At 40.7% G+C, this 24,085-nt stretch overlaps 2 protein-coding genes across 2 annotated transcripts; one reads left to right on the top strand and one right to left on the bottom strand.

Moving 5' to 3' along the window:
• Window positions 1-1,020: 1,020 nt before the first annotated feature.
• On the bottom strand, window positions 1,021-15,289 carry mrasa (muscle RAS oncogene homolog a). The gene is made up of 6 exons (XM_015966745.3): window positions 15,153-15,289; window positions 5,023-5,275; window positions 4,689-4,842; window positions 3,756-3,855; window positions 1,754-1,833; window positions 1,021-1,338 (listed from the first exon to the last, which is right to left on the bottom strand). The coding sequence occupies exons 2-6, from the start codon at window positions 5,213-5,215 to the stop codon at window positions 1,239-1,241; spliced, it is 627 nt and encodes a 208-aa protein (XP_015822231.1). The 5' UTR covers window positions 5,216-5,275; window positions 15,153-15,289; the 3' UTR covers window positions 1,021-1,238.
• A 4,349-nt stretch (window positions 15,290-19,638) lies between these two features.
• On the top strand, window positions 19,639-21,940 carry tmem177 (transmembrane protein 177). Its single transcript, XM_015966746.3, has 3 exons — window positions 19,639-19,775; window positions 20,578-20,850; window positions 20,952-21,940. Exons 2-3 carry the CDS (start codon window positions 20,650-20,652, stop codon window positions 21,678-21,680), a joined length of 930 nt encoding a protein of 309 aa, XP_015822232.1. The 5' UTR covers window positions 19,639-19,775; window positions 20,578-20,649; the 3' UTR covers window positions 21,681-21,940.
• The last annotated feature ends 2,145 nt before the right edge of the window (window positions 21,941-24,085 follow it).

The raw sequence follows: 24,085 nt of genomic DNA, 5'->3' as shown, positions 1-24,085 counted from the left end.
AGGCTACAACTCCAATCAGCTGTTTGCTCAGAGTCTGATTTTTACACATTCCCTTTCCTCATGCCTTTCCGCTAGCTCAGATTTAAGAGATAACATGCCTACAGGAAAAATTCAAATTGTATTAAAAGTGCAATATATATTTATATATATATTCATATTCCTTCATGAGGTGTTGGCGTGTTTCCAGACAGGAAGAACTGCCCACCAGCGCTTGGACCTGATAACAGTACGAGCCATTTTGAAGGCATTACACTAAACGTTCCACCTAAACCTCGACTAAATGTGATGCTTGGACTGGAAAGCTCTAGGATGTTGGAACCCGGGGAGCGCCGTTCCGCCAGGTGGAGTTATTCACCTCCTAACGGAGTCCTGAAGTCCATGATGAAAAAGCAGATAAGGTTGAAATAAAGTGACATCACATAATTTTGGTTTGTGGCCAGTGCAAAAATCAGCTTCTCCGGCGCGTCTCAGCCTTTATTCCCTCAACAAAATCCTGTTTAACAGCAGTGAATCAGTCATAAGATATTTTATGTATATAGATATATCACAAAAATTTGTAATTTTGCACAAAAGATACAAAATATATGGAAATTTACAGTTAAATATATTTTTTTATAACTGATGCTTGTATAGATTCAACCACATTTATCACACCACCAACAATCACTAATGGGGAAACCAAACCCACAATAATCACCGTTCCACCACAATCCTCAACAGATCAGCTCCAGCTCTCTCCAGAGCCAACCAGGACATGGTCATGTGGAGCATGTTCCAGTCATTCTTCGTCACGTCCACCAACACCACCAAAGTAGCCATCACCGCCTTTATAAACCCTCCGTAAACCCTCAGAGAAGCTGATCCAGAGCCGACTGCAGCTCTAGTGAGATGGTAGAAAATACATAAAAAGTTTTTAATATTACTTCCCTTTTTCCATCTCGTTTCTCAAGAGTTTTTCACCAAACCGTTGCCATTTTGAGCCACACTTAATAAATTCACTAATTAGACTTGATGGTCAGTCTGGAGCTGTTCAGGGTTGAACACATTTGGGTACGACTCAGTCCAAGGTGAAGGTCTGAGGAGGAGGACATCCGTCCCAGACCCGATCCATCTCCCCAGTCCCTTCCTCTTTAATGTTCCAGTAGTTAAACTCTGCTGGGGGGGTCCCTGATGTCCAGAAGTGTGTTCTTGTGCGTGTCGGTTTGTGTTTGTGTAGTAAATAACCAGGACAAACAGAATCACAATATGGCGCAGTGAAACCTGTGGGAAGCCGTGGAACGTTCAGCTCGCCATTTCATCTTCTTTTTCTTCTTCTGGTTTCGTTCTGGAACTTGTTGTCTGTAGGTGTCAGAAATAAAAATGACCAAAATGCATTTTTTCCAATTGGTTTTACATGTGTGAATTTTAGGAGGTCCTTTTGAAAATTCGATTCAGCTGCACAAGTGAAACTATACATGTAAATTAATAATTATCAAATTTTTACTTCTTTTTACTGATCACTTAATTGATGTGGGATGACTAAACTCTACTGGGAGGAATATTTAACAAATGTCCTTTTTGCAAGGAAAAACCAAGACCCTACAACTTTGTTTAATTCTACAGTTTGACCACACGGGGGCAGTGTTGATTCATGCAGTTGCTGTTTGCAGGTGAAGCAAGGCTCTACCTTTTTCTAAAACTATGGCTATTGGATCCAAATATTACAGGATTGACGGCCGTTTTCAAAACAACATCACAAAGGGCCTGACACTACCTGATGACTCTAACCAGCTCGTGAAAGGCTTTGTCCACGTTCATCGGGGGATCCTTGGCACTGGTTTCAATGTAAGTTATCTGAGGAAAAATGAGCCAAAGTGTTAAATGCAAGTAATTGAACAAAAAATAATAATAATAACAAAGCTAAATGTCCATGTTTTCTAAGCTTATGATTAGTTACAGGAAGTAAATAAAACTCTTGTTCATTTTCTAATTTGACACCAAAATATATTATAACCCATTCATAAAAATGTTTCATGTTCATTTCCCAATCATGCAAGTTTCTGCTCAAGGAAAATTCCACCTGCTCCCTTCAGTGGTGTGAAAAACTTTGTCCCCTTCCTGATTTCTTATTCTTTTGCATGTTTGTCACACAAAATGTTTCCGATCATCAAACACATTTAACCATTAGTCAAAGATAACACAAGTAAACACAAAATGTTGTTTTGAAATGATGGTTTTTATTATTTAGGGAGGAAAAACATCCAAACCTACATTGCCCTGTGTGAAAAAGTAATTGCCCCTGAACCTAATAACTGGTTGGGCCTCCGTTAGCAGCAATAACTGCAATCAGGCGTTTGCGATAACTTGCTACGAGTCTTTCACAGCGCTCTGGAGGAATTTTGGTCAGCTCATCTTTGCAGAATTGTTGTAATTCAGCTTTATTTGAGGGTTTTCTAGCATGAACCACCTTTTTAAGGTCATGCCAGAGCATCTCAATGGGGTTCAGGTCAGGACTTTGACTAGGCCACTCCAAAGTCTTCATTTTGTTGTTCTTCAGCCATTCAGGGATGGATTTGCTGGTGTGTTTTGGGTCATTGTCCTGCTGCAGCGCCCAAGATGGCTTCAGCTTTAGTTGACGAACAGATGGCCGGACATTCTCCTTCAGGATGTTTTGGTAGACAGTAGAATTCATGATTCCATTTAACACAGCAAGCCTTCCAGTTCCTGAAGGAGCACAGCAACCCCAGACCATCACACTACCACCACCATATTTTACTGTTGGTATGATGTTCTTGTCTGAAATGCTGCGTTACTTCTACGCCAGATGGAACGGGACATTTGCCTTCTAAAAAGTTCTACTTTTGTCTCATCAGTCCACGAGGTATTTTCCCAAAAGTCTTGGCAATCATTGAGATGTTTCTGAGCAAAATTGAGATGAGCCCTAATGTTCTTTTTGCTTAACAGTGGTTTGCGTCTTGGAAATCTGCCATGCAGGCCATCTTTGCCCAGTCTCTTTCTTATGGTGGAGTCGTGAACACTGACCTTAACTGAGGCAAGTGAGGCCTGCAGTTCTTTAGAAGTTGTCCAGGGGTCTTTTGTGACCTCTCGGATGAGTTGTCTCTGCGCTCTTGGGGTAATTTTGGTCGGCCGCCCACTCCTGGGAAGGTTCACCACTGTTCCATGTTGTTGCCATTTGTGGATAATGGCTCTCACTGTGGTTCGCTGGAGTCCCAAAGCTTTAGAAATGGCTTTATAACCTTTACCAGACTGATAGATCTCAATTACTTTTGTTCTCATTTGTTCTTGAATTTCTTTGGATCTTGGCATGATGTCTAGCTTTTGAGGTGCTTTTGGTCTACTTCTGTGTGTCAGGCAGCTCATATTTAAGCGATTTCTTGACTGAAACAGGTGTGGCAGTAATCAGGCTTGGGGGTGGCTACAGAAATTGAACTCAGGAGTGAAACACCACAGTTGGGTTATTTTTTAACAAGGGGGGCAATTACTTTTTCCACACAGGGCAATGTAGGTTTGGATTTTGTTCTCTCCCTAAATAACAAAAACCATCATTTCAAAACTGCATTTTGTGTTTACGTGCGTTATCTTTGACTAATGGTTAAATGTGTTTGATGATCAGAAACATTTTGTGTGACAAACATGCAAAAGAATAAAATCTGGAAGGGGGCAAATAGTTTTTCACACCACTGTAAATCAACGCACAAATATATTTCAACAAATTTCTATCTGACCATTTAGTTTAAGAAAAGTTTCATTCTTACATTATGTTTTGCTGCCATCTCCTGGCCCTGGTCAATCGTCACCTTCCTCAGATGAACCAAGTCCACTTTATTAGCAACCAGCACCATGGGGAACGCTTCTCTAAGAATAAATAAATAAACCCCACAAAAACCTTAAAGCTTTGGTGTAAAAACTAATAAATCAGAAATGTCAGCTCCTGCAAAATGCAGGTAACCATTTCCATGATTCAAATACAAGTTTAAGCACGGATTTGGTTACAGTCAGTCATTTATATTGTTTTCATGCAAATAAAACACACCCTGTTGCATTAAAGCCCACACCAACCATCTCCCTTGTTTGGACCCAGTTAGAGAACAGCATCGCTCGAGTCATAAAGAGTATTCCGTGCTGCAGAGTTTAGATGGCAGGTGCCAGATTTCTGCAACACTTGAACTAACAGTTTTTAGAGTGAGCGACAGCAAACGTGCTCAGCTCCATTAGCTGCTTCGGTTTCATCAGGGAACACACACCTCTCTCCTCTCTGAACCAAAAGCCCTCAGCATGTAGCTGTGATCAAACTAAGATCAAACTAGAAATAAGATCTTGAAAGTAATTCTGTCAAAAAACTAAATATTCACAAAACCTTCGTGTCTGCCGACTCTGCAAAGCTGAAGCCAACCCGATGAAGAGCCAATGACATTAAACTGCACAGAAACCCGTGTGTCAAAGCTCTCCAAACATGTGACTTCTCCTGCAAACGCTTTATCAGCTCAAATAACGCTGGAAAATTACAAGATTATAATCCAGATATTCACGTGAGTCGTAAACAAACGGCTTCACCACAAATGTCAAGAGAGCTAGTTCCTCTTTTGCCAACTGAGGCTGGCTAAATTTAGCAATACTGTACACACAGATTTTCATTGCTACTGTTGGCGGACATGATTGATCGACTGAGACGATGTGGTAACCCCCACCTGTCTTTGACCCGTAGAATGAGCTGATGGAAGCGGTCGACGTGCTCGAAGCTGGCCTTGTCAGTGACGGAGAACACAATAAGGAAGCCGTCTCCCGTCCTCATGTACTGCTCCCTCATTGCGCTGAACTCCTCCTGACCAGCTGTGTCCAGCACTGGGTGCATGTCAAAACAAAAACGCATCACGTCAGACGTCCAGAAATTATACACGCAAAAGCTTTTTTTGCTCCGTTATGCCCACAAACTCAACATTGGCCCACTCCAATAGAGATAAGGGAAACAGATATTTCAGAACAAATGCTGTGGGTAGCGGTAAGAGTTTGACTCCAGCTCACCATCCAGTATCGCCCACTGTCCGTCGATTTCGGTGTGTTTGAGGTACGAGTCCTCGATGGTGGGGTCGTAGTCTGGCACGAAGATTTTCTGGAAAAACTGGATGGTTAGAGCGCTTTTCCCCACGCCACCATCCCCCACCACCACCAGCTTGTATGTTGGCAGGTTGTCACTTGGCACAGCGCTGGTCGCCATGGCTACCTGGACAACGGCGGCAACGATGAGAAGTAGGCTAGTAGGTGGCTGATGAGACACCTGAGTGAAAAGGGAGAACGGAGCGGGGAGGATGAAGAAATGAAAGGAGATTAACACCAAAAGGAGGATGGAGGGAGGACAAAAGGGAGGGAAATTAAGTTTTTGCGGTTGCTTTCTCATCACCATGGAGACAAGGAGTCATCCCTATGAGTAGATATAAAAAGACAAATGGACCAGAGTGTCAACAGGTTCCCTTTCTTGTTCCTGCTCTCTTAGTCAGATAACCTTCAATATTTGAATGATTAACTCTGATCCACGACAGGAAATTCCATAAATGCCATCAGATGCCATTTATAGAAACAATGTTATGAAAGTAAATGTGACTGAATATCTGAATGTCTGAGGCATCAGCTCTTGATTCATTATTTGTTTCCACCTCCATTATTACTTCAAATGACAAAATTAAATATTGTTAATGTGATTTATACAAAACAAGCTAAAACTTCAATGCCATTTTTAATGCATCACATCTGGGAAATCCAGACCAACTGGATGCATTTTTAATTGCTTTTATTTGTGTGTAGTCAGAAAACAGTGAAGGTTATAAAACACAAGAATGTTTAAAAGTTTGTCTTAACAATAAAAAGTGAGGGTGACAGAACTGTCCTGTAATAATGGGTATGCGTTTGATGGAGAAGTGGGGGGCAGAAAATGGCATTTTCATATGTGAGATATGAACACATTAGCCTTTTCTCATCTGAACTTGTGTACTCGAGTTCTAGTGGAACGTCAACGACGGCCCAAGTACTGTTCCAATCCTAAGTACGCATCACATTTGCTTCCAGATTTGTTCTCGCTCCGCCGGCTGCATTGTGGATGCATTAATGCAGTCTTCTGCGGACTTGACAGCAAGGTATCCCATGATGCATCGTGTCAAACCGTTATACTCCAAATGACAGAAGAAAGCGCATAACTAGTGTTTAGCAGAGTCCAAATAAATATTAAGTTGTCTGTTGTTGTATAGAATTGTGTTTAACCACCTGTAAAATTTGCTGTGTGTATCTTTATTTTCCAGACCCTCAAAACGCTAGCCCACTATCAAAATAAAAGCAGCGTAGCCTTATCTGGCTCTGTTTTGATGAAAAACAAACTTTTCTCCATTCACCAGCAGGGATTGCAGGTATTATATCAATTTTAATAAAAATTGGAACAACTTTACAAATACGCGTTTATGGTTTTTTGTTATTTAGGAACGAATGAAACCTTTACTTTTGTGTCGGTGTAACGTCCAGAAAGGGTCATTTGTCACCTACACATTGACCTACATGCCACTGGTCATCTGCAGACATAATTCCATTCTCTAAAGTGGAATTTACATTCCATCTTTCAACAAGCCAGAAGATTCTGCAGTCCTTGTTGACATTTCAGGGGGGCAAGATGTCAGCCTAAGTTCCCAAACAAAGCTTTCTCTTGATAAGACTGCAGGATTGCACACGCTCAGGAAAGATGAACTTTTACAACTCACAAGTTAAATAATCACTAAATAAACATATGGTTGAATGACCAAATGTTATATGAATAACAATATTATATTGTTTGATTAATCTGTGCCCAATTCAATGAAGTTGAAATGAATTTTAATATTACAATGAAACATTTTGATGTTATGATCAGTAATGTTTGGTTTAACAAGTGAATCATTATCTACACACATGCACAATGTTCATTAGATATAAATTAAAGTTAACGTCACTGCAAATAAAGATTCTTCATCCACAGAACTAAAACATTCTTGTATCAGGAAAAGACGTGTTCTGAGGTTTGTTTGTTAACACCTCTTAACCCATTTTGTCCTGGTTGGCCATGTAATCATAACATGGGAATATTAAAACAGGATCACTTGGTGAGTGATTCAGTTAAGTTTGAACAGAGATCCGGGCCGGCCAGCCGGAGCAAAACTATTTGAACCATCATGGCTTTCGACAAGCCAAAAGCTGCCTGCAACGACACAGAAACTTGCTCCTTCAGCTACTCAGAAACAGCTGTTCTAGACGCAAACTGGTTCCAACCTGTTGTGCCTGGTGACATCTCTGGACTGGAGAAGTTGGTGCTGCGGTTAATCTACTGAACCTGGGTGCTCAGAGGTCATCCGACCTTTCTGACCTCCGGATCCATGAAGAGGGTCTCCAAAAAGGGTGAGGTAGACACACATGATTGTGTCTGATGCCGTTTTGATAAGAACCAACCTTGTTAGTTTAATGCAACCAAATCCTTTTCACTCCCAGAACTCAGTTTCTTCTAGATACAAGGTTCTGATGAACACACACCAATCATCCTACATCACATTCAATCCACTTATATTCATCCATCATATTCATCTTATTTAACTTGTCTTGTTTTTAATTTGTTTAGAAAATACATGTCTTAATTTTTATAAACTTGACTTTGAATTAATACGAAGTGGGTTGTTGGTCTTTGAATGTTTAATCAGAAGATTCTAGGATTCTTTGCTTTTTCAGTTACCATAAGGTTGATATCCTATATTTATATAGAATATCACATCTTATTGGTCATAAGTAAAGGTAATATATTAAGCTTAAACGCAACAGTATTTACCCCCTTCTACATCGGGTTGTTTTTTTTTAACTGCACCATAAAGCTTGTTAGCATGGCGCAGCAGAGTACAGTTCTGTTCCAAATGCCATCCTTGTCCTCCCGTACCGTCTGCTGTACTTACCAAGAACAAACTTATCAAATACACAAGTTGGTACAAGTGTAGTTGAGTATTGAGTAAAGTCCCTCATCTCTGATTGGCTAACAGCAATATAACTCTTCTGCTGCTTCCGTTCGCTCTTCTTCCCAGGGTAAAAAAAAATGCTACGTTGATGTTTTATGTCCACAAATAAGCCTGAACCTGTTCCACCATGTTGTGGAGTTACTAATTAGCTTCTACTAGCAGGGACATGGCGGGACCATTAACGCTAATTTTCCCTGTGATGTAGAAGAGACTGACTTTTTCTGACCCCATCCTTTACCCATCCATTTCCTTTCTATGGCTAATGAAGGAGACGAGGGTTGAAGACATTTCATCATGCATTTGAAACTCTGATCGATCGCATTTCAGAAAGAAAAACAGCAAAGTAAAAAGTGATTTCTTAGTGAATGAGACATTTAAGAGAAGGAAGCACTAGGGAAGAAGGGACTGCACCATAAGAGCTTTAGAGATGTGGCTCAAAGGAGGAGATCTGTACTGTCTGAGTCACATTTAATTAGAACTAGATGCTGTCAACTTTTTTTTTGTTTGAATTTAAATTGCAACTAGGTGCATTCCAGAAGAACTACAACAGAAACAACAACAAAAAACACTAGAAAACCAAGAAGCAATTATCAAAAGTGTCATTCACCATGGCATTGTGGTGAAAGCTGGTTCACCAGAACATTGACATGATAAACGCGTAAAAAGAGCTGAAGGTGCAACATGTAAGAATAGTGAGAATTTGACAGTGGAAGGAAAGTTATACTGAAACATTTTATATCCTACAGGGATCGTCAGTTTTTTTCCTTTAACTCATTCACTGCCAATGACGACTACAGTTGTCATTTGCATATTTTTACTCTGTGGGAGTCGGAACGAGACACCGCACCGTGAGAACAAACATCTCAGCTCTTATGCCGATCTTCATCCGCATAAGTCACACATCACGTGATCAGGAAGCAGAAAATCCATGTGTTATGAGATCGTTTTGGGCCGCTGCTGTAAAAAAAAAGTGATGGGAGAACTGGAAAAGCTTCTGCCGATCACAATTCAACAACGGATTATGAAAGAACAGATAAAGCTTGAAACGTGCAGATTCTTCCTGATGTAAGAGGTGAGTCTCCACTTTGTTTTGGTTGTTTTGGCGTCGACATCATCCTAGCACGCAATGTTCTGGGACTCTTAAAAAAAACAGTAAAAACTGTGAGAAACGCTGGCAGTGAAGGGCTTTTCTGATCAGGAAACGGCTGGCAGCGAATAAGTTAAAAACAAAGGAAGGAGGGACCGAACTACCGTTTACCATCCGTAAGCGTGCGGTTTCCGTGTCTCCTGTGAGCTAATACTCAAGCACCGACAATTGTAATTTAACAGCCGGCAAAAAGCTCCAAAGTAGTTTAAAGTGGTTGCAGTAACCAAATTTTACCACAGGATGTAATTTTTACTTCATTTCTACATAATGCACCTTTAAAGAAACCCCAGCCGCAGAATAAAAGCCAGACAAATGACAGAGTTTCTCCGGCCCAATTTAACAATCAAACCAGCAGAGAAAGATGACAGCTCAGATGGAAAACTAGCTAGTAATTATGACTTCTTTCAAGTAAAAAAGTAAACATCTGGGCACAATGTGCAGAATAAAGTGTTTTCTATAAGAGGAAAGTCAAGGCTCTGTGTATAAAAGAAAAAAATATCCGATTAAACAGCACAACAAAAAAGATCTGTTCACATTTTACCTCAGAAAGAAGAAGAGAGGAGAGAAGACAGGAGGAAAAGGAGGGTGAAATGAATCATTATGGGGCAAATAAGGACACTTTTCAAATGGTATAATTAACGTTGAGTCACGACACTTTTATAGAAGGCTTCCTTTTTTAATGCAGTAGCATTTTCAGTCATGACACGTGAATTATAACATCTACGTACTCTTAATTATCCCAGGTGAATTAATATTAGCTGCTAATGTAAGGAAAGTAGCTTTAAAAGCAGAGGGTGTTAGTCTAGGCTTTTATTTTGAAATTTAATTACATGTTCAAAAGAACAAAGTGTGTCAAAAACATTCATATTTTCATTTGTTACCATGAAATCTCCTGATTGAAGTTAAAAGCAGACCAAAAAAGGCACTTACTACCCACACAGCACCCCCCCACCCCCACCCCACCCACCAGCGCCGCCTCCATCCACCAGGAAACAGCTGTCAGCTGGCCCGAGTCCATCCTTCACTGCTCGGCACAATAGAGGGAAGGAAGATGTTTCCTTCCTTTCCAAAAGGCAACCAGTCATTTAGTGACCCTGCAGCAATCGGCCAGCACTGAGCAAAGTCTCTCAGAGAAATGTTTCCGACGTTAAAAACATGCAAGTTTGGCTATAACTAAAAATCTGAGCCACCACAGGAACTCAGAAGACCATGATGGACATTTAAGGCTTTGGAGAAAATTAAAAAAAAGCCACAAAAAAAAAGTTCAAGCACATCAAGCATCATGTGTTTAGTATGTCCTAACAGTTTAACACGCATCATACATGAAGAGGGGTTCTTCCTGCGGTTACATCAGGTCAAAACCCAAAAGGGCGTGTCTAGATTTCGCTCCACAAATCAGTCTGGTGTGGTGAACACTCCCCTTCAACGCCAACACAAACCCTTGACCACTGCTTCTTTTAAACAGAATCAGAGGTCCGATTTAAAAACGGCCAACTGGTCCAGTCGTGCATTCATTCATTGTTCCGTCTGTGCAAAAGTGAAAGAAGAAAACTTTGTCGTTCTGTTTAGGCTCTTTGCTTTTTGTGGTTCAGCTTAGCTTTTAAAAATTGCTACCACATTTGTCCTAAACAGCATTTGTTCTACTAAACTATGACATGCAACAACTTCCCCTCATGGAGTGAGACGGCCAGAACTCAAAATATCACATTTCAACTTCCACCTAATCTGCCAGGACTAAAAACACGACCCTTCTGCATGATGAGTGTTGCACGTTTAAAATGAGGCGTGACTGGAGCTAATATTTTATCTTAATGACTTCTAATCAAACGAGGGCTGGCTTGGGTAAAAGTTGCTGGTTTCCATCTTGAGAAAGGATAGAGATCCCCTTGTTCACGTGGGAACAGAACAGCGGCATAATTCACAGAACACAAATAAGGAAGAACACACCCCGGCCTGTGAAGCCATGCTGTTATCGACACTAATGGATCATTGAAAGAGGCGCGGACTTTTTAAAACGCATTTAACAAACCCAGAATATATAGATTATGAACCCTAATTTTTAAAAGAAAGAATCAGACAAATATGATAGCATCATGCTATAAAACATAAAGTAGGTCTTAATTAGAGAGGATCCATGACTTTCCTGTGATGCCTCTATAAAAAATGACAAGCTGATGCACACTAATAATGGGAGTCTGTTGTGGCTGAAGTTGCACAACATCAAAATAACTGATGCTGCTATGTGAAATTCACAATCTGTGGAGAAAATATTTCAATTAAAGTGAGATTGCATTTCTTTTAGCCGCTAAACCCTTTACCGAGATTATTCCCAGGGTAAACCACCTTCTAGCAACCTTGCCTTCAGTGAGATGGATTGCTGCTTCTTCAGAGTAATTAATTTATTATTATTATTTTTTTTTTTTTTTACACATTGTTGGGATGAAGATCCCACTGTGGGTCTTAAAAGTAGATCTACATGAATGGACAATCCTAGGCTAGAACTCTAGAGTAGCAAACGTTTTCCCTCTGCATGTTGGCCTAGCCACGCTCCATTGTTGCTTCAGCGGGTCTACAAATGGGCCAATCACAGCGCTGTTTGTAGAGAGATGTTGTGCGGGCTTGGTGCCTGAGCTGCAATGGAGAAAAACTACAAAGATGGCGTCAGCTCAGGAGCAGCGGTCATTCGAAGCGGCTTTGACTTCAACTTTGGACGATTTAGACATGGGCTCTTCTTTGAGTCATGAGAAGACAGTTGTGCCAAAGAATAGGGATGAGCCGGATACTCGTTTCAGATGAGTATCCGGTACGGATAAAGTATCTTTGACGAGTACGAGCATGAAACGAGTAAAACTCGTAAATATCTGTAATCGTGCTGAAGGAAAATCCTCATTGGGTAACTGACTGTCTTCACGCTCTGTGATTGGCCAGTCAAATAGAGCGCCCGCCCCTCCTTACACACAAAACTCAGCAGCCGGGAGCTCACAGCTCAGTCCGCGTCCGGTCCATCCACTCACACACAGACAGTAACGGATCTCTGTGTGCTTGCTTCACTGTTCACGTTTCTTCAGTACTCCCTATGTCAGGGGTGACCAATCCTGGTCCTGGAGGGCCGGTGTTCAGCATGTTTTGGTTTTACTCTGTTTCAACACACCTGATTTCAATCAGCAGGTGATTAACAGGCTTCTGCAGAGCCTGGTGAGCTGCTGCACAGGTGATTCAACCACTGAATCAAGTGTGCTGGAGCAGAGAAACCACTAAAACGTGGTGGATACCGGCCCTCCAGGACCAGGATTGGGCACCCCCTGCCCCATGTTTTCTTCAGTTTGCTTCTTTTTAAAGTTACTTTAAAGTTATTTAAAGTTACTTTTTTCGTAACGTACGTGGTGCATTTGACAAGACAGCTGAAAACGGCTCGTGCTGCGTCAGTCACTGCCTCCTCTCCGGTCGGGTTTTTTTTTTCTCTCTCCTCATACTCAGGATCTGCTCCCTCTTTCCTATTCCACTCTGTCTCTTTCTTTACATTTTTTAATCACAACTGTCTATTTTTTGATCATTTTAAATATATTTGAATAATTTTCTAAATTCTTTTGTCTATTTTGCATGTTTTGTTTTTGTGAAGCGCCCCGTGATTTTTATCTTGAGAGGCGCTTTAGAAAAGATCTATTCTTCTCTCTCTCAATTCATGCACTTAAATATCAATGTTCTGATTTTATTGAAAAACTTGTTCTGTATTAGTTCCTTTACTATTGTGATCAAAAACATTTAATCTCAACTCTGATGCTGCTCTGTAAATAGTTTTCAAATAAACAATACACATAGCAACTTCTGATCAGACAAAATATAACGTATTGATGTAAACCACACCCACTTCCGGTTAACGTACACCCACTTCCTGGTTAGGCCACACCCACTCCGAGTACAGATACAGATAATTTATGGGCCATTCCCATCTGTACCGGGTTGGCCCGGGCCAGGTAGTGTAGGTTGTTTACATATCTGGGTGGCCTGGTATTTTTCCGGGGCAACCGAGGCTCACTCTCAGCCCTCTTCTCGAGGGCCGACCAGGGCCAACACACCCACTGCTGAAAGCAAATTCACACCTTCCATTAGAGCAAGCCTCTGATTGGTGGGTAGAATCAGCCCACATGGGCTTAAGGCAAGGATGTGTGGAATCAACCGGGCCAGGCTGGGGCCGACTGGGGCTACCCGGCCCGGGCCGACCCGGTACAGATGGGAATGGCCCAATAGATGGTAGAACAGATACAGATACAGATAGTGGTGTACTCGCTCATCCCTACCAAAGAATTATGTGTATTTTCTTCAACAATGTAGGCTGAACTGCCTCATTGACAGATTTCCTTACAGGTCCTTCACACTGGAGGCATCAGTGGCATGAAATGGCATTGGAATGGTTTACTAGCATGATTTGCTGCGCGCCAGTCCACAGCGGGAGAGTCTCAGCCACGGAGCGGCTGTTTAATGTCATATATATATATATAATGTTGTTCCTCTCCACTGCCAGGATTAAAGCCATGAAAAACACCGTTGCACTTCTCCAAAGATGCTAGGACTAAAAAAGCAGTTACGTCGCCAGTATTCACGTAATCTGCATGATATGAAATTGCATCGCTACAATAGTCTTATTTTGAAAATTACCAGACGTCTTACACTAAAACAGTGTGTGAATTCCTGTCTAGCCCCATGTTAAACTGCGGAAATTGATGTGTCCCAGAAGCAACTCGCAGCAAAAACAGAAATCAATCCCATCTTTGAGCGGGATGCGGTGCGTTGCTTCTGGGACGCATAAATTTCTGCGCATCACCCCCATAGACTATAATGGATTCTGTTTGAAGCAGCGACATTCTGATGCCTCCAGCGTGAAGCAGGCTTTGGCAATGACGATGTCATATTCATTGCTCCTATTGGTCCCAAAGTTGCCCAACTGCATGCAGTAACGTAGCTCTGTCTATGGTGGTGGCCAGACTATATATTTACACATATTGGACAGCCTGCCAGGCCAACATAACTCCTGAAAGGGGGAAACTCCAGATTTCCATTTAAAAATTATAAAAAGCTGAAAACAGCAAATAAATAAATAAATAAGGGCCAAAAAATAAAATATTGTACCACAATTGACAAAAGACTTTGTAAATTACATATCAATAATGTTTTCATATTTTACCTTGATGTATTAGGAGACAAGTCTGGCATTTTGTGGATCACAAGCTTAAGAGTTTTGGAAACGTTGTGTAATCCTGCGTGTAATTTAGTTGCACCTCCTCGTTCTAAGCAATGGAATAAATTGGATTAAGTTAAGATTAACATTCTGAAAATCAGATTATTTGTGATTAAACAACACCTAAATTTAAGATAAAAGCAATGCACTTTTTTTTCTAATGACATCAACATTTGCGTGACGATCCTGTGTAGCAGCTGGCCTTTTTGTGGAATAATGATGCCAGCGTTTCGCCTGCAGACAGAGAAATGATCTGATGATTTCACATTTCTATTAATAGGTCTTAATCTGGTGCTTCTGAGTGATCTCATGCCATGATCTGATGAAGAATCCCTCAGTGTCGTCCTCCTCACATCCAGCTTCTCAGACGCCGCTGGTGTGAATGGCAGGGCTAAATGAAGGGTTTTCCCTGATCGTTTCTGACAGAACTGGGTTTTTTCGACCCCATGGGCGATTTTGACACGCAGAAAAGCCAAGGCCCGCTTGTGTGAGCAGCCGATGGAAAACAAGACAGTAGCCGCCCCCAAATAACGGACCTGAACTGCTTCATGGTTTTCTTCCAAGATTAGAAAACAAACAACCCGTTAAATTAAAACAACTCGTCCTCTCTGACCGGTTAGCTAGCTGTCATTAGTGGAAGGCGCTTGAGTAAGTTACTGTTCCTGAGATAGAGGGAGAGAGACAGAGCGGACCGGGATTTTAAGACATTCGTGAACGAGCTAATTCGTTTGACCGAGCGGGCCAGCTACTTACTTACCGGAATGAACTCCTCTACGGTGAAAGAAACGTCTTCACACCGACATGCTGCTCCTCCTCATCGCCGCCGCCCTTTAAACGGCACAGAGAGACGGGAGCGAGCTGCCCACATCTGCCAAACAATGCAGCGAGTAGCTAATCTTTGTATTGCAATAGTTGATACTATATATAGAAATGCCTCGGAGGGGGGAAACCCGTTTCTAGTGACAATATTAAACAGAATAAAGTGGCTTTTGGTTAAAGTTTCATCTTCGAATGCATTTAATTCTGAATTTAACAAAATGGAGTATGTTTCCAATGCTTAAGTTTTATATATTTCTTTAATAAACGGGAAAAAGAAATCACCGATTTCCCCCTTTTTAGAAAAATGGGCTATTCCTACGAGTAGCGAACGCCGTTAAAGGGATAGTAGCTAATTAGCATTTCCAATAAAAGAGGGTATTGACAGATAATTTGGTTGATATTCTGGGTCATATGTTTATTTTACTTCTATTTTTATTTGATTTCCAATACAGAAGTGTCTAATTGATTTTTACATTATATTTTTAAGCTCAAAACATTGTTTAGCTATTTGGCACTTGCTAGTTCTTCTATCATTATCATCATTTATTCAATATGAGGAAACCTACTGGTGGAAAAACATGTACATTACTGGAAACATAATTAGCCACATACAGGCAGCACTTTCCAGAAACCACAATAATGATGCTTTTTGTCAGCATGAACTCTCGGTGGCAACTTAAAGCCACATATGACTGAAGCAAACATTCAGGAATGTGGATAGCTCATGTATAGTGTGGATGTACTGATACATTATTCATGGACACAAATATATTAGAAAGTGTTCCGGCTATTTTCATAAGAAACAAAATTAAGGGAAAACGTTTAAATGTGGAATTGTAAAAAAAATACATCTGCACATTAATAGTAGATTTAAAAAAAATTTTGGTTAGTTTATTTTAACAGAAGGGCATATAGCTAAAAAATGTTTAAAAATAATTTGTTCAAATTTTGGAAAAGGGGGTTAGATATGCATTTTACCTATTTAACTAGGTCTAATAATTACACATTAATCGTTTCCCTGCTCCTGTTTTAGTAATGGGAAACGACTTATTGAAAATTATGTCTCTCTTTATGCAGTATTATCCATAAAATAGGATCTGAATATTTGCTGAATCAAAATTCATGCAAAAAAGTAAAATATAGAAAAGTGAAAGAGGTATTAGTTGATAGAAATTAACCAGTGCGATCATGTTTGTAAATGAGAAGTGGTTCTCAAACGGTTTTCCTGGATAAATAAAGGTTAAATAAAAAGAAATCCAGGCAGACCGTATCGACCATTTTGGTACAGTGCGTGCCATCAGAAATATTGCAGTTTTTTTTCCTTAAGTTATTTTTTTCTCCACCTTTATCTTATCTCAGAAAGTCATTCCATCTAACAAAAATTGTTTTGGGGAAAAATACACTTAGTTACTCATTCAAAATAAGGGAAAAGTCATACAGAGGAATTAATTTGACTCCTAATGGAGCAAATTTATTAATTAGGAAAAGTAAAATAGAATTTCAGGATGAGAAAATGGTGAAAAAAAGAAATCTATAACAACTGTCATTAACAAATAACAGTTAAAAAAGAAGAGACAGGTCTAAATTAGGTAAAAATGCAAAAACAAACAATACCGCTAGTACACAACAAGAAATCAACACAGGTAAAGATGACTGTAACCATCATGCTAGATAGAAAGAAAACTATATATAATACATATTTACATCAATGTGTATCAAGGCATTTGAAAACAGAACAGCTTTAGGAATGTTTATCAAGCCACTTCTTAAAGCAGTTCTTTTTTTTAATGTAAGGCACAGAGGGACTTGGCACTTTCCGCAGTAGACTGATGTCTTCACTCTTGGGATGCCAGATTTCAGGCAATTGCTGCAGTACTTCCTGGACTGTAAGGCATCCCTCTCATAAAACTCAGGCATACAGGTGAGCTTTTTGGGCTGTGGCTCCAGAGGTGCTGCTGAGCTCTCAGCAAACTGCAGCATTTCTGCAGCTAGTTGCTCTTTGAACTGTTTGTGGCTGAGTGGCTTGAGGCAAGTCCATTCTTCATCTCGAGAAGCTCCTTGTAGAGAATGAAGCTGTTGACGGTGGCGATGTCAACAAAATGGTAAAACATAAAAATAAAAAAAGGTCTTATACCATTTTGTGGATTTATGATGACACTATAGTGGCTAATCAAAGCGTCGGACAAATCCACACCGCCCATGTTTTTGCTGTAGTCAACAACAGCATCAGGAACTGGAATGCCTTTGGTCTGCCACACACCAGCTGTTTTTACCTTGCGTTAGACAGACTGTCCGCTGAAGGCTGCATGCACCGTAGAGCACATGGTAACCTCACATGTGTCCATCCAAACAGCATGCCGTCCATCCTCAGCCATCGCAAATCTCCCCTATCAGCCTGTTTGGGCAGGTTATTTTACGCTGTTTTGGGAAAACCGATGAGATTTTATTGGATTGTGCCACAACATCCAATATTTCTGGCACTTAGATGCTGGAAAAGGGCGGGGCTTGTATAAAAGTTGTCTACAAAAAGTGTGTAGCCTCTACCAAGCAGAGAGAAAGGAAGGAGGTCCATTACTGAAAAGTAGCTCAGTCCGTTCCCTGTGGTGGAGACACTCTTGCCACTGTAGACAAAGAAATTACAGGTAAATCCTGTGGAGGAGTCAGTGAGCACAAACAGCTTGTACCCCCACTTAGTTGGCTTTTTTTTTTTTGTACTGCTTCATGCTATGACGAGCCTTGGATGCCACCATTCGTTCATCGATGGAGATCATCTGATACGGGTGAAAGTGGGCCTGGCAGACCGTCACCATATCAGTGTGGAGTGGCTTGATCTTGAAGAGCCTGTCATAGTCTGCTGTGTTCCTCTTGTTGTCATTTTCCTCATCTTCTTCAGGGTTGCTGAGGTGCAGTGACCACAAGATGGCTTTAAAGAGATCTCTCGTCATTTTGTCTCAGGGAAGGGAAAGTTACAAGGCCTCATCTTTCTCCAGTAGTCTGCTCTGTGATGCACACTCACAAGACTGGTGAAGATTATGATCACCATGAAAATGTAGAAATCACTCACTTTCAGAGCTCTCTAATTCCAGCCATGAGTCATCTAACAGCATTGGCATTGGTGTTGTCAATGAGTGTACAAACCACAGATGGGCTGAAGAAGAGCTGGAACAGAGAGAGTGGCGACCATGAAGCACTGAAGTCAAAAATGGGCCCAGGTTTCCTGGCTGGCATTGATCTGAGGGGTTGGATGTCTTCCTCCTGTCTGTTGCGCCATTTTTCTTCTTGCCCCTCTGAATCACCCAGACCCCGCTTAGGAAGGAAAAGGTGAGTTTGGGGCTTTCCTTTTCCTTGGTTGTGGTGGTTGATAATGATCATCATCAGAATCATCCCTCTCACTGTAAAGTCACATAAAAAACGTATTTGTTAAAATGCGTAGCCAAGATTATGTACATAAATAACAAGAAATAAATTCATTGGTAAATATACCTGTAATTTTCTACAAAATCAAAAACAAGAGTTGAGGAACATGAATTAGCTACATACTTTTCTGATGATGGGATTTCATAATCCAGATCACTGTCCTTTTCTCGATAAACTAAATCCTCCTCATCTGAGGAAGAGTCAACAGGACACAGAGTAGCACCACCGTCAGCTGCTAACATGTCCAGTACATCGTCAGTGGTCATTTTGCCAGCCATTGTTAATCCAAGACCTCGAAATACAACAAAACAACGTAAAAACACTCGAAATCCTATAGGGAAAACTGGAGCGCTGGAGAGCGTAATAGCGCCATATTGGATGGGTCCCTGACTCTCCAAACCCAATGCAGGGTGGGCAACTACGCCCATTTTGTGTGCAGTCTATGGTTGTAACAACTGGCGCACTACTGAAAACAGATCACGTGGGAGTACTATTGACTTTTCTAGTTTACCTGTTGGGATTTTAAATTTTTCTTCAATTTATTTTATTTTATTTATCACGCCATACTTTGTGTCTGTGAAAAAGCATAAGAAAACGTGCATTTAGTTGGGCAAACGCCTTCCTCAGTAGAAATAAATGAACTGGGGCTGAATGGAGACCCATCCAAGATGGCGGCTCGCTACTACGCCAGCTCCTTCGCGTCTACGTAAAAGATGTCTATGGCAAGTCAGTGGCCCAGGTTCCCTCCGTGCGCCACGTGTTCTGCGTCCACAAATCACAGCTCGAAAAATTAAAAGTTAAAGGGTATAAGAAATTTGATTTGAATATTCTGTTAAATGGGGGAATAGTGGTGTATAAGTTAGTCACAGACTTTTTAAGGGACAGTGGATTACTTGATAGAATTTAGGTTTTTTTTAATAGGATACTCCCCACGTCGACTCACACTCTCATTCAGTAGGTGGCGGAAATGCACCTGAAAGTTGGTTGCCACCCGCCAATTAAACAACAGAAGAAGACGACGAATCTCAGTTCATGCCGTAAAACTAGTTGATGACTACATGCTTTACGGTCACCGCCATTAGTTACGTTACCGTTTTCTGCAGTGCACTTTGCTAATCTGTCCTTGTAAATATGCATCATATGCGTGAGTGTTCATTATGTTTTTGCTAGTCTAAAGTAAGAGTAGTTGTTTATCCTTGTTGTGTTGATATGTTACAAAAACAGTTTGAATCAGCGTCGGAAAATCACGCAGGCTTAGCAAAACGTCATCAAGCTATAGCTAACAGACAACTGGTTTTATTAGCTAGTTACCCTCACTTGCTACTACAGTTTATTTGTTTAGTTGAAAATGTGCATTTTTGGATTATTTTCAATGAAAATAAGGCCACCCATTTTCTAATATGTACTAGCTGTGACTGTGGGGCAGCAATAAGTAAGGTAAACGACGTTTTACACAACATCTATACAAGGAGACTGCATTGGACATTTTCATATATTCGTTGTTTTATTCAGGCAAAAACATTAAACACGAGTTATTATTTTAAAGCAACAAAAGAAAAATTCTGGATTCTAAAAAACTGACGGTCATTTTTTATTGTTGCTCTAAACTAAATCATTGAGTGATTTGCCATTTTTGAAGATAGATAATTAATGCAACTTTTCAACAGAGTATTTTTCTATAAATTAGCACAGTGGTCGGCTAATGAACGTGTAAACTTCAGTGCTGAAAGTGAGTGTTTTTTAGTCTATTAACCTGAAAATCTTTGTTTTTCATAGTTAGCTCCGTCGATAACAATTCAACAAAAGTAAAGTATGTAGTTAATAAATCTGTAAACATTTTTTTCTGTTTAACGTATCACTGAAAGAAAGCCAGAATATTTTGACGGTGTAAGGAAACCTAATTTATTGTGGCTGACATGTCTATCTACATCCTTATCCCCCCACAGATTTGGACGACTGAAGTTTTCAGCTCCCTTCTGACAAAAACAACAACAAGAAGAGCGGATTGAAAACACAGGATGGCATCTCATTTCCTGAAAGTCTCAGTACTTCTTCAGAAGTACCGGACACCGCTGGTCATTGCGAGCTGTGGCGGAGTCTTTGCAGCGAACATGTTCTACCATGTTTTCCCCAACTTGTCCTACCGCCAGCTCTATCAGGCCTGGTGTAAAGGAGAGCCAGTGATGCTGTCTGAAAAACTGGAGTGTCTCTTTCAGCAGGTTGTGTTTGCAGAATTATCGTAACATTCACTTAAAAATTTAAATAGACTCTGCATGTAGAAGCAGTTTATTTTTATCCAACTTTGAATTGTGGTTTCTAGGTGCTGAAGGACTATAATGTCAGCTCAACCAAGAATTTCTTAGCCTTTGCGTCTTTTGGATTCCATCCGGTTGGTGCTGGTGTCCCGTGGCTTCCTGCTGGGGTTCAGATCGGCATCCCAGCTAACTTTAACAGCACTCTGGATGACCCGAGCGGCATTACCAACCGCAACGTCTTCATCAACGACAAAATGGTGGACTGGAGCAGCGAGGCTGGCTGTGCTCTGAAGGAGGCGCTGTTGTTTTCCGTCGAGGCGCAGAAGTTTGCCATTGCACGTGAAGTGGCCCGCTTGCAGTCAGGAGGACCTGTTATGAGCGCAGCTGTTGCTCCGTTCTGTCTGGGTGGGGTTTGGGTGTACAGCGTGGTACTGAAGCAGGTGTTTGGGCTGCACGGCGGGCCCATGCTACTTCGTGGGGCTGTGAACATTGTGGCGCTGGGTATCGGCGCTGTTTCTTACTTTCTCACCTCGGACGCTTTGAGCCAGTGGCTTGACTACAGCTCAGACCGGCGTGCGGCTGGAGTGTCTCGGGAGTACGCTAAAGGAGGGGTGGAGTTTTATGATAAAATCTTGTCCAGAAACAAAACTCTGCGCTCTCTGATGGGGAAGAAGGGAGAGGAGATGTATTCACCCAGTGGTAACCTCTTTCCTGCTAACATCCTTCAGCTGAAGCACACGCCGTACACTTCCAGGAGGGAAGGCATCCTCACGCTGCTGAAAGAGAAAGCTTGAAATGTAGATGTTGCATTTTTTTTTACTTTCAAATGCTATAATGCTTGTCTGAATATTATTTATAAGTGAAAAGGGTAAGCGATTAAAATTCGGAAGTGTCTTTTAAAGTTATGGTGTGTCAGAAAACTTGTGTGTTCTTGACAGCAAAAACAAGATGGAGTAATGGCTGTGATTCATTTGAATGTAGTGTAATAAAACTCAAAATATGGCTGTCATACAATCATCTGATAAACTGTGAAAATAAATTTGATTAATTTTAATGAGCGGCGCCCTCTGGTGGTTAAAGTGGATAGAAAACATTTAAAGGTGTAGAACTCTGAAAAAAAAATTTTTTTTTATGATTTTTTTTCTAATTATAATCAACCATTCTTAAGTTTTTCATGCAGGCTGAACATGAAAATAGTCTCCTACACCTATCTCCCACATTAGCTTCTAATAAAAAATAGACGAAACTTTAGGATTAGAAATTCCTGACAGCTCTATGTCACACTGTCACTTAACGTCCATGGACTCACCCATCTTGACTCACAACGGGGAAGACTGTAGCTGGTTTAGCATCCAGAAAACAGCAGAGAACCTCTCGGCTAGTAGAAGCTAACCATTAGCAACACCACCACACAGCAGAACTCCTCCAGGCTTGTGTTATTTGTGGAGATAAAACATCCATGTTGCAAGTCAGTGGTAGAGTTGAGTTGCTGTTATCCTATCTGGCAAGATATCCAAATATCAGGAAATAAGACTTCATAACATGCCGCGTTGTGCCACTCTGCTCTAGCAGACTTGTCTGTGCTGATCAAATCGCTTCTGGGCTTTTTTTGCCCCGAGTACGGTTTGCAAGGGACTCATTCCTACCAAAGACCACTGAAAATTCATTCATTAAACAAGTTTCTGTGCTAAGTGATTATCAAGATCTTTATCTGTACCGTGAGCAGAACCCCCTGCAGGTCAGTGCAGAAGGATGTATTATCCAAAACGGTAAGCCCAACACACGTTTTAGTGTTCCATTTAGATGGTTTGTTCATACTTACCTTTGTTCTGTGTTTCTATTGAACATTCTGAGTGGCAACCTCCAAGAGGAAACCCTGTTATAGTTCTGTGTTTTTAAATCAGAATAATTTATTTCACTCCGATTGAACCAGGGGCGCTTTGGTGCCGTACCAGCAAAATTCAAGAGATGACCTGATTTTTAATGCTCAGTGGGATGCTGCCTTTAGAAAAAAATGTCAGCTGAATCTGAAAGACATATTTGTTGTTTATGCTTTTAAACATAAAAGCACTTGATTTATTATGTATGGATGTAAAAATAGGATTCAATTGTCAATTTAGGTTTTGCATCTTTTATTTTCCTATTTGTTCTGAATATGTATTAAGATATTAATCCTATTTCCCACACATATAAGCTTTATTGATTCACTGTATGCTACAGATCAGAGTGTTACACTGTCAGAAGCTGAGATTTTCGTGGCCCAGCTAAACTGCTTAGTGATAAAAAAAACTAATATGCAGCTTATTGTGACTCAGAGCTCATCATGTTGCACTAGTGTTTTCCCCAGGTCATTTATGTGTACATTAACAAGGTTCAGATTTGCTGTTTTAATTACATTTTCAGTCTTGCTCCCTGTGGGCATTCATAATTATCTACAATTATTGGTCTCCGGAACACCGATCAATCAATAAATACACATTTTCAGATGAAAATCTAAACAAAAAATACAAATCAGTCAGATTTTAGTAGTAGTAGTGAGGGAGTGTGCTTTCAGAATGCTGTTGATCTTTTTGACTGTGCATGCTGTCTTCCTGGGTGCCTTTGAGCAAAATAAAAACCTGCATTTATTCCAGTGCAATGGTTGTGCAGCAGATTGTAAGCTCTGACACTTCATTATTTCTCCAAATACAAAGTGGCCTTTGGAACATGCATATCAACAACACTGGGCTTATTGTCTTGTTCTCACCACTGCGCTTCATCAGCTTACCTCATTGTGTGCCTGACAGAGCGTTGTGCACAATGGCCCATTGTTTGCTTTATGCAGCATGTTTCTATTTGAGCCACTTGAGGTCAGCACAACCTACATTACAAGTCTCACAGCTAGAGACCGTCACTCTTGCAATGTTCATGAATTACAGGGCTCCTGGCCTACTTGAATGGGCAGTGTTGGGCTTGAAGTGAAATGAGGGAAATTATTTAAAAATACATTATAAATTAGGAACATACAGGATGTAATGGTTATGTCTTGTTCAAAAAATAATGGTAAAGCTAATACTTTATTGTGATTTTTCTGAACCATGCATAAGAGGTAGCTTTGCAGAAAAAGCCCAAGTTGAAAATATAAGCATAATTCAGTGTGTTTGCATGAAGTTGCAGCAACAAGTTACTATGTGGACATCTCAGGAGGTGAATGCAAACA

Source organism: Nothobranchius furzeri, chromosome 14, assembly GCF_043380555.1.
Source record: "Nothobranchius furzeri strain GRZ-AD chromosome 14, NfurGRZ-RIMD1, whole genome shotgun sequence".
NCBI lineage: Eukaryota > Metazoa > Chordata > Actinopteri > Cyprinodontiformes > Nothobranchiidae > Nothobranchius > Nothobranchius furzeri.
The sequence above is the reverse complement of the archived record's forward strand: the minus strand, read 5'-3'. Positions and strand labels throughout refer to the sequence as shown.

Excerpts from the sequence above, each read along its gene's own strand:
- mrasa (XM_015966745.3), bottom strand. The coding sequence starts at position 5,215 with ATGGCGACCAGCGCTGTGCCAAGTGACAACCTGCCAACATACAAGCTG. Across the intron at positions 3,856-4,688 it reads ATTCTACGGGTCAAAGACAG|AGAAGCGTTCCCCATGGTGC; the intron begins GTGGGGGTTACC and ends ATTTATTCTTAG. Across the intron at positions 1,834-3,755 it reads AGATGGCAGCAAAACATAAT|ATAACTTACATTGAAACCAG; the intron begins GTAAGAATGAAA and ends ATTTTTCCTCAG.
- tmem177 (XM_015966746.3), top strand. The coding sequence starts at position 20,650 with ATGGCATCTCATTTCCTGAAAGTCTCAGTACTTCTTCAGAAGTACCGG. Across the intron at positions 20,851-20,951 it reads TGGAGTGTCTCTTTCAGCAG|GTGCTGAAGGACTATAATGT; the intron begins GTTGTGTTTGCA and ends TGTGGTTTCTAG.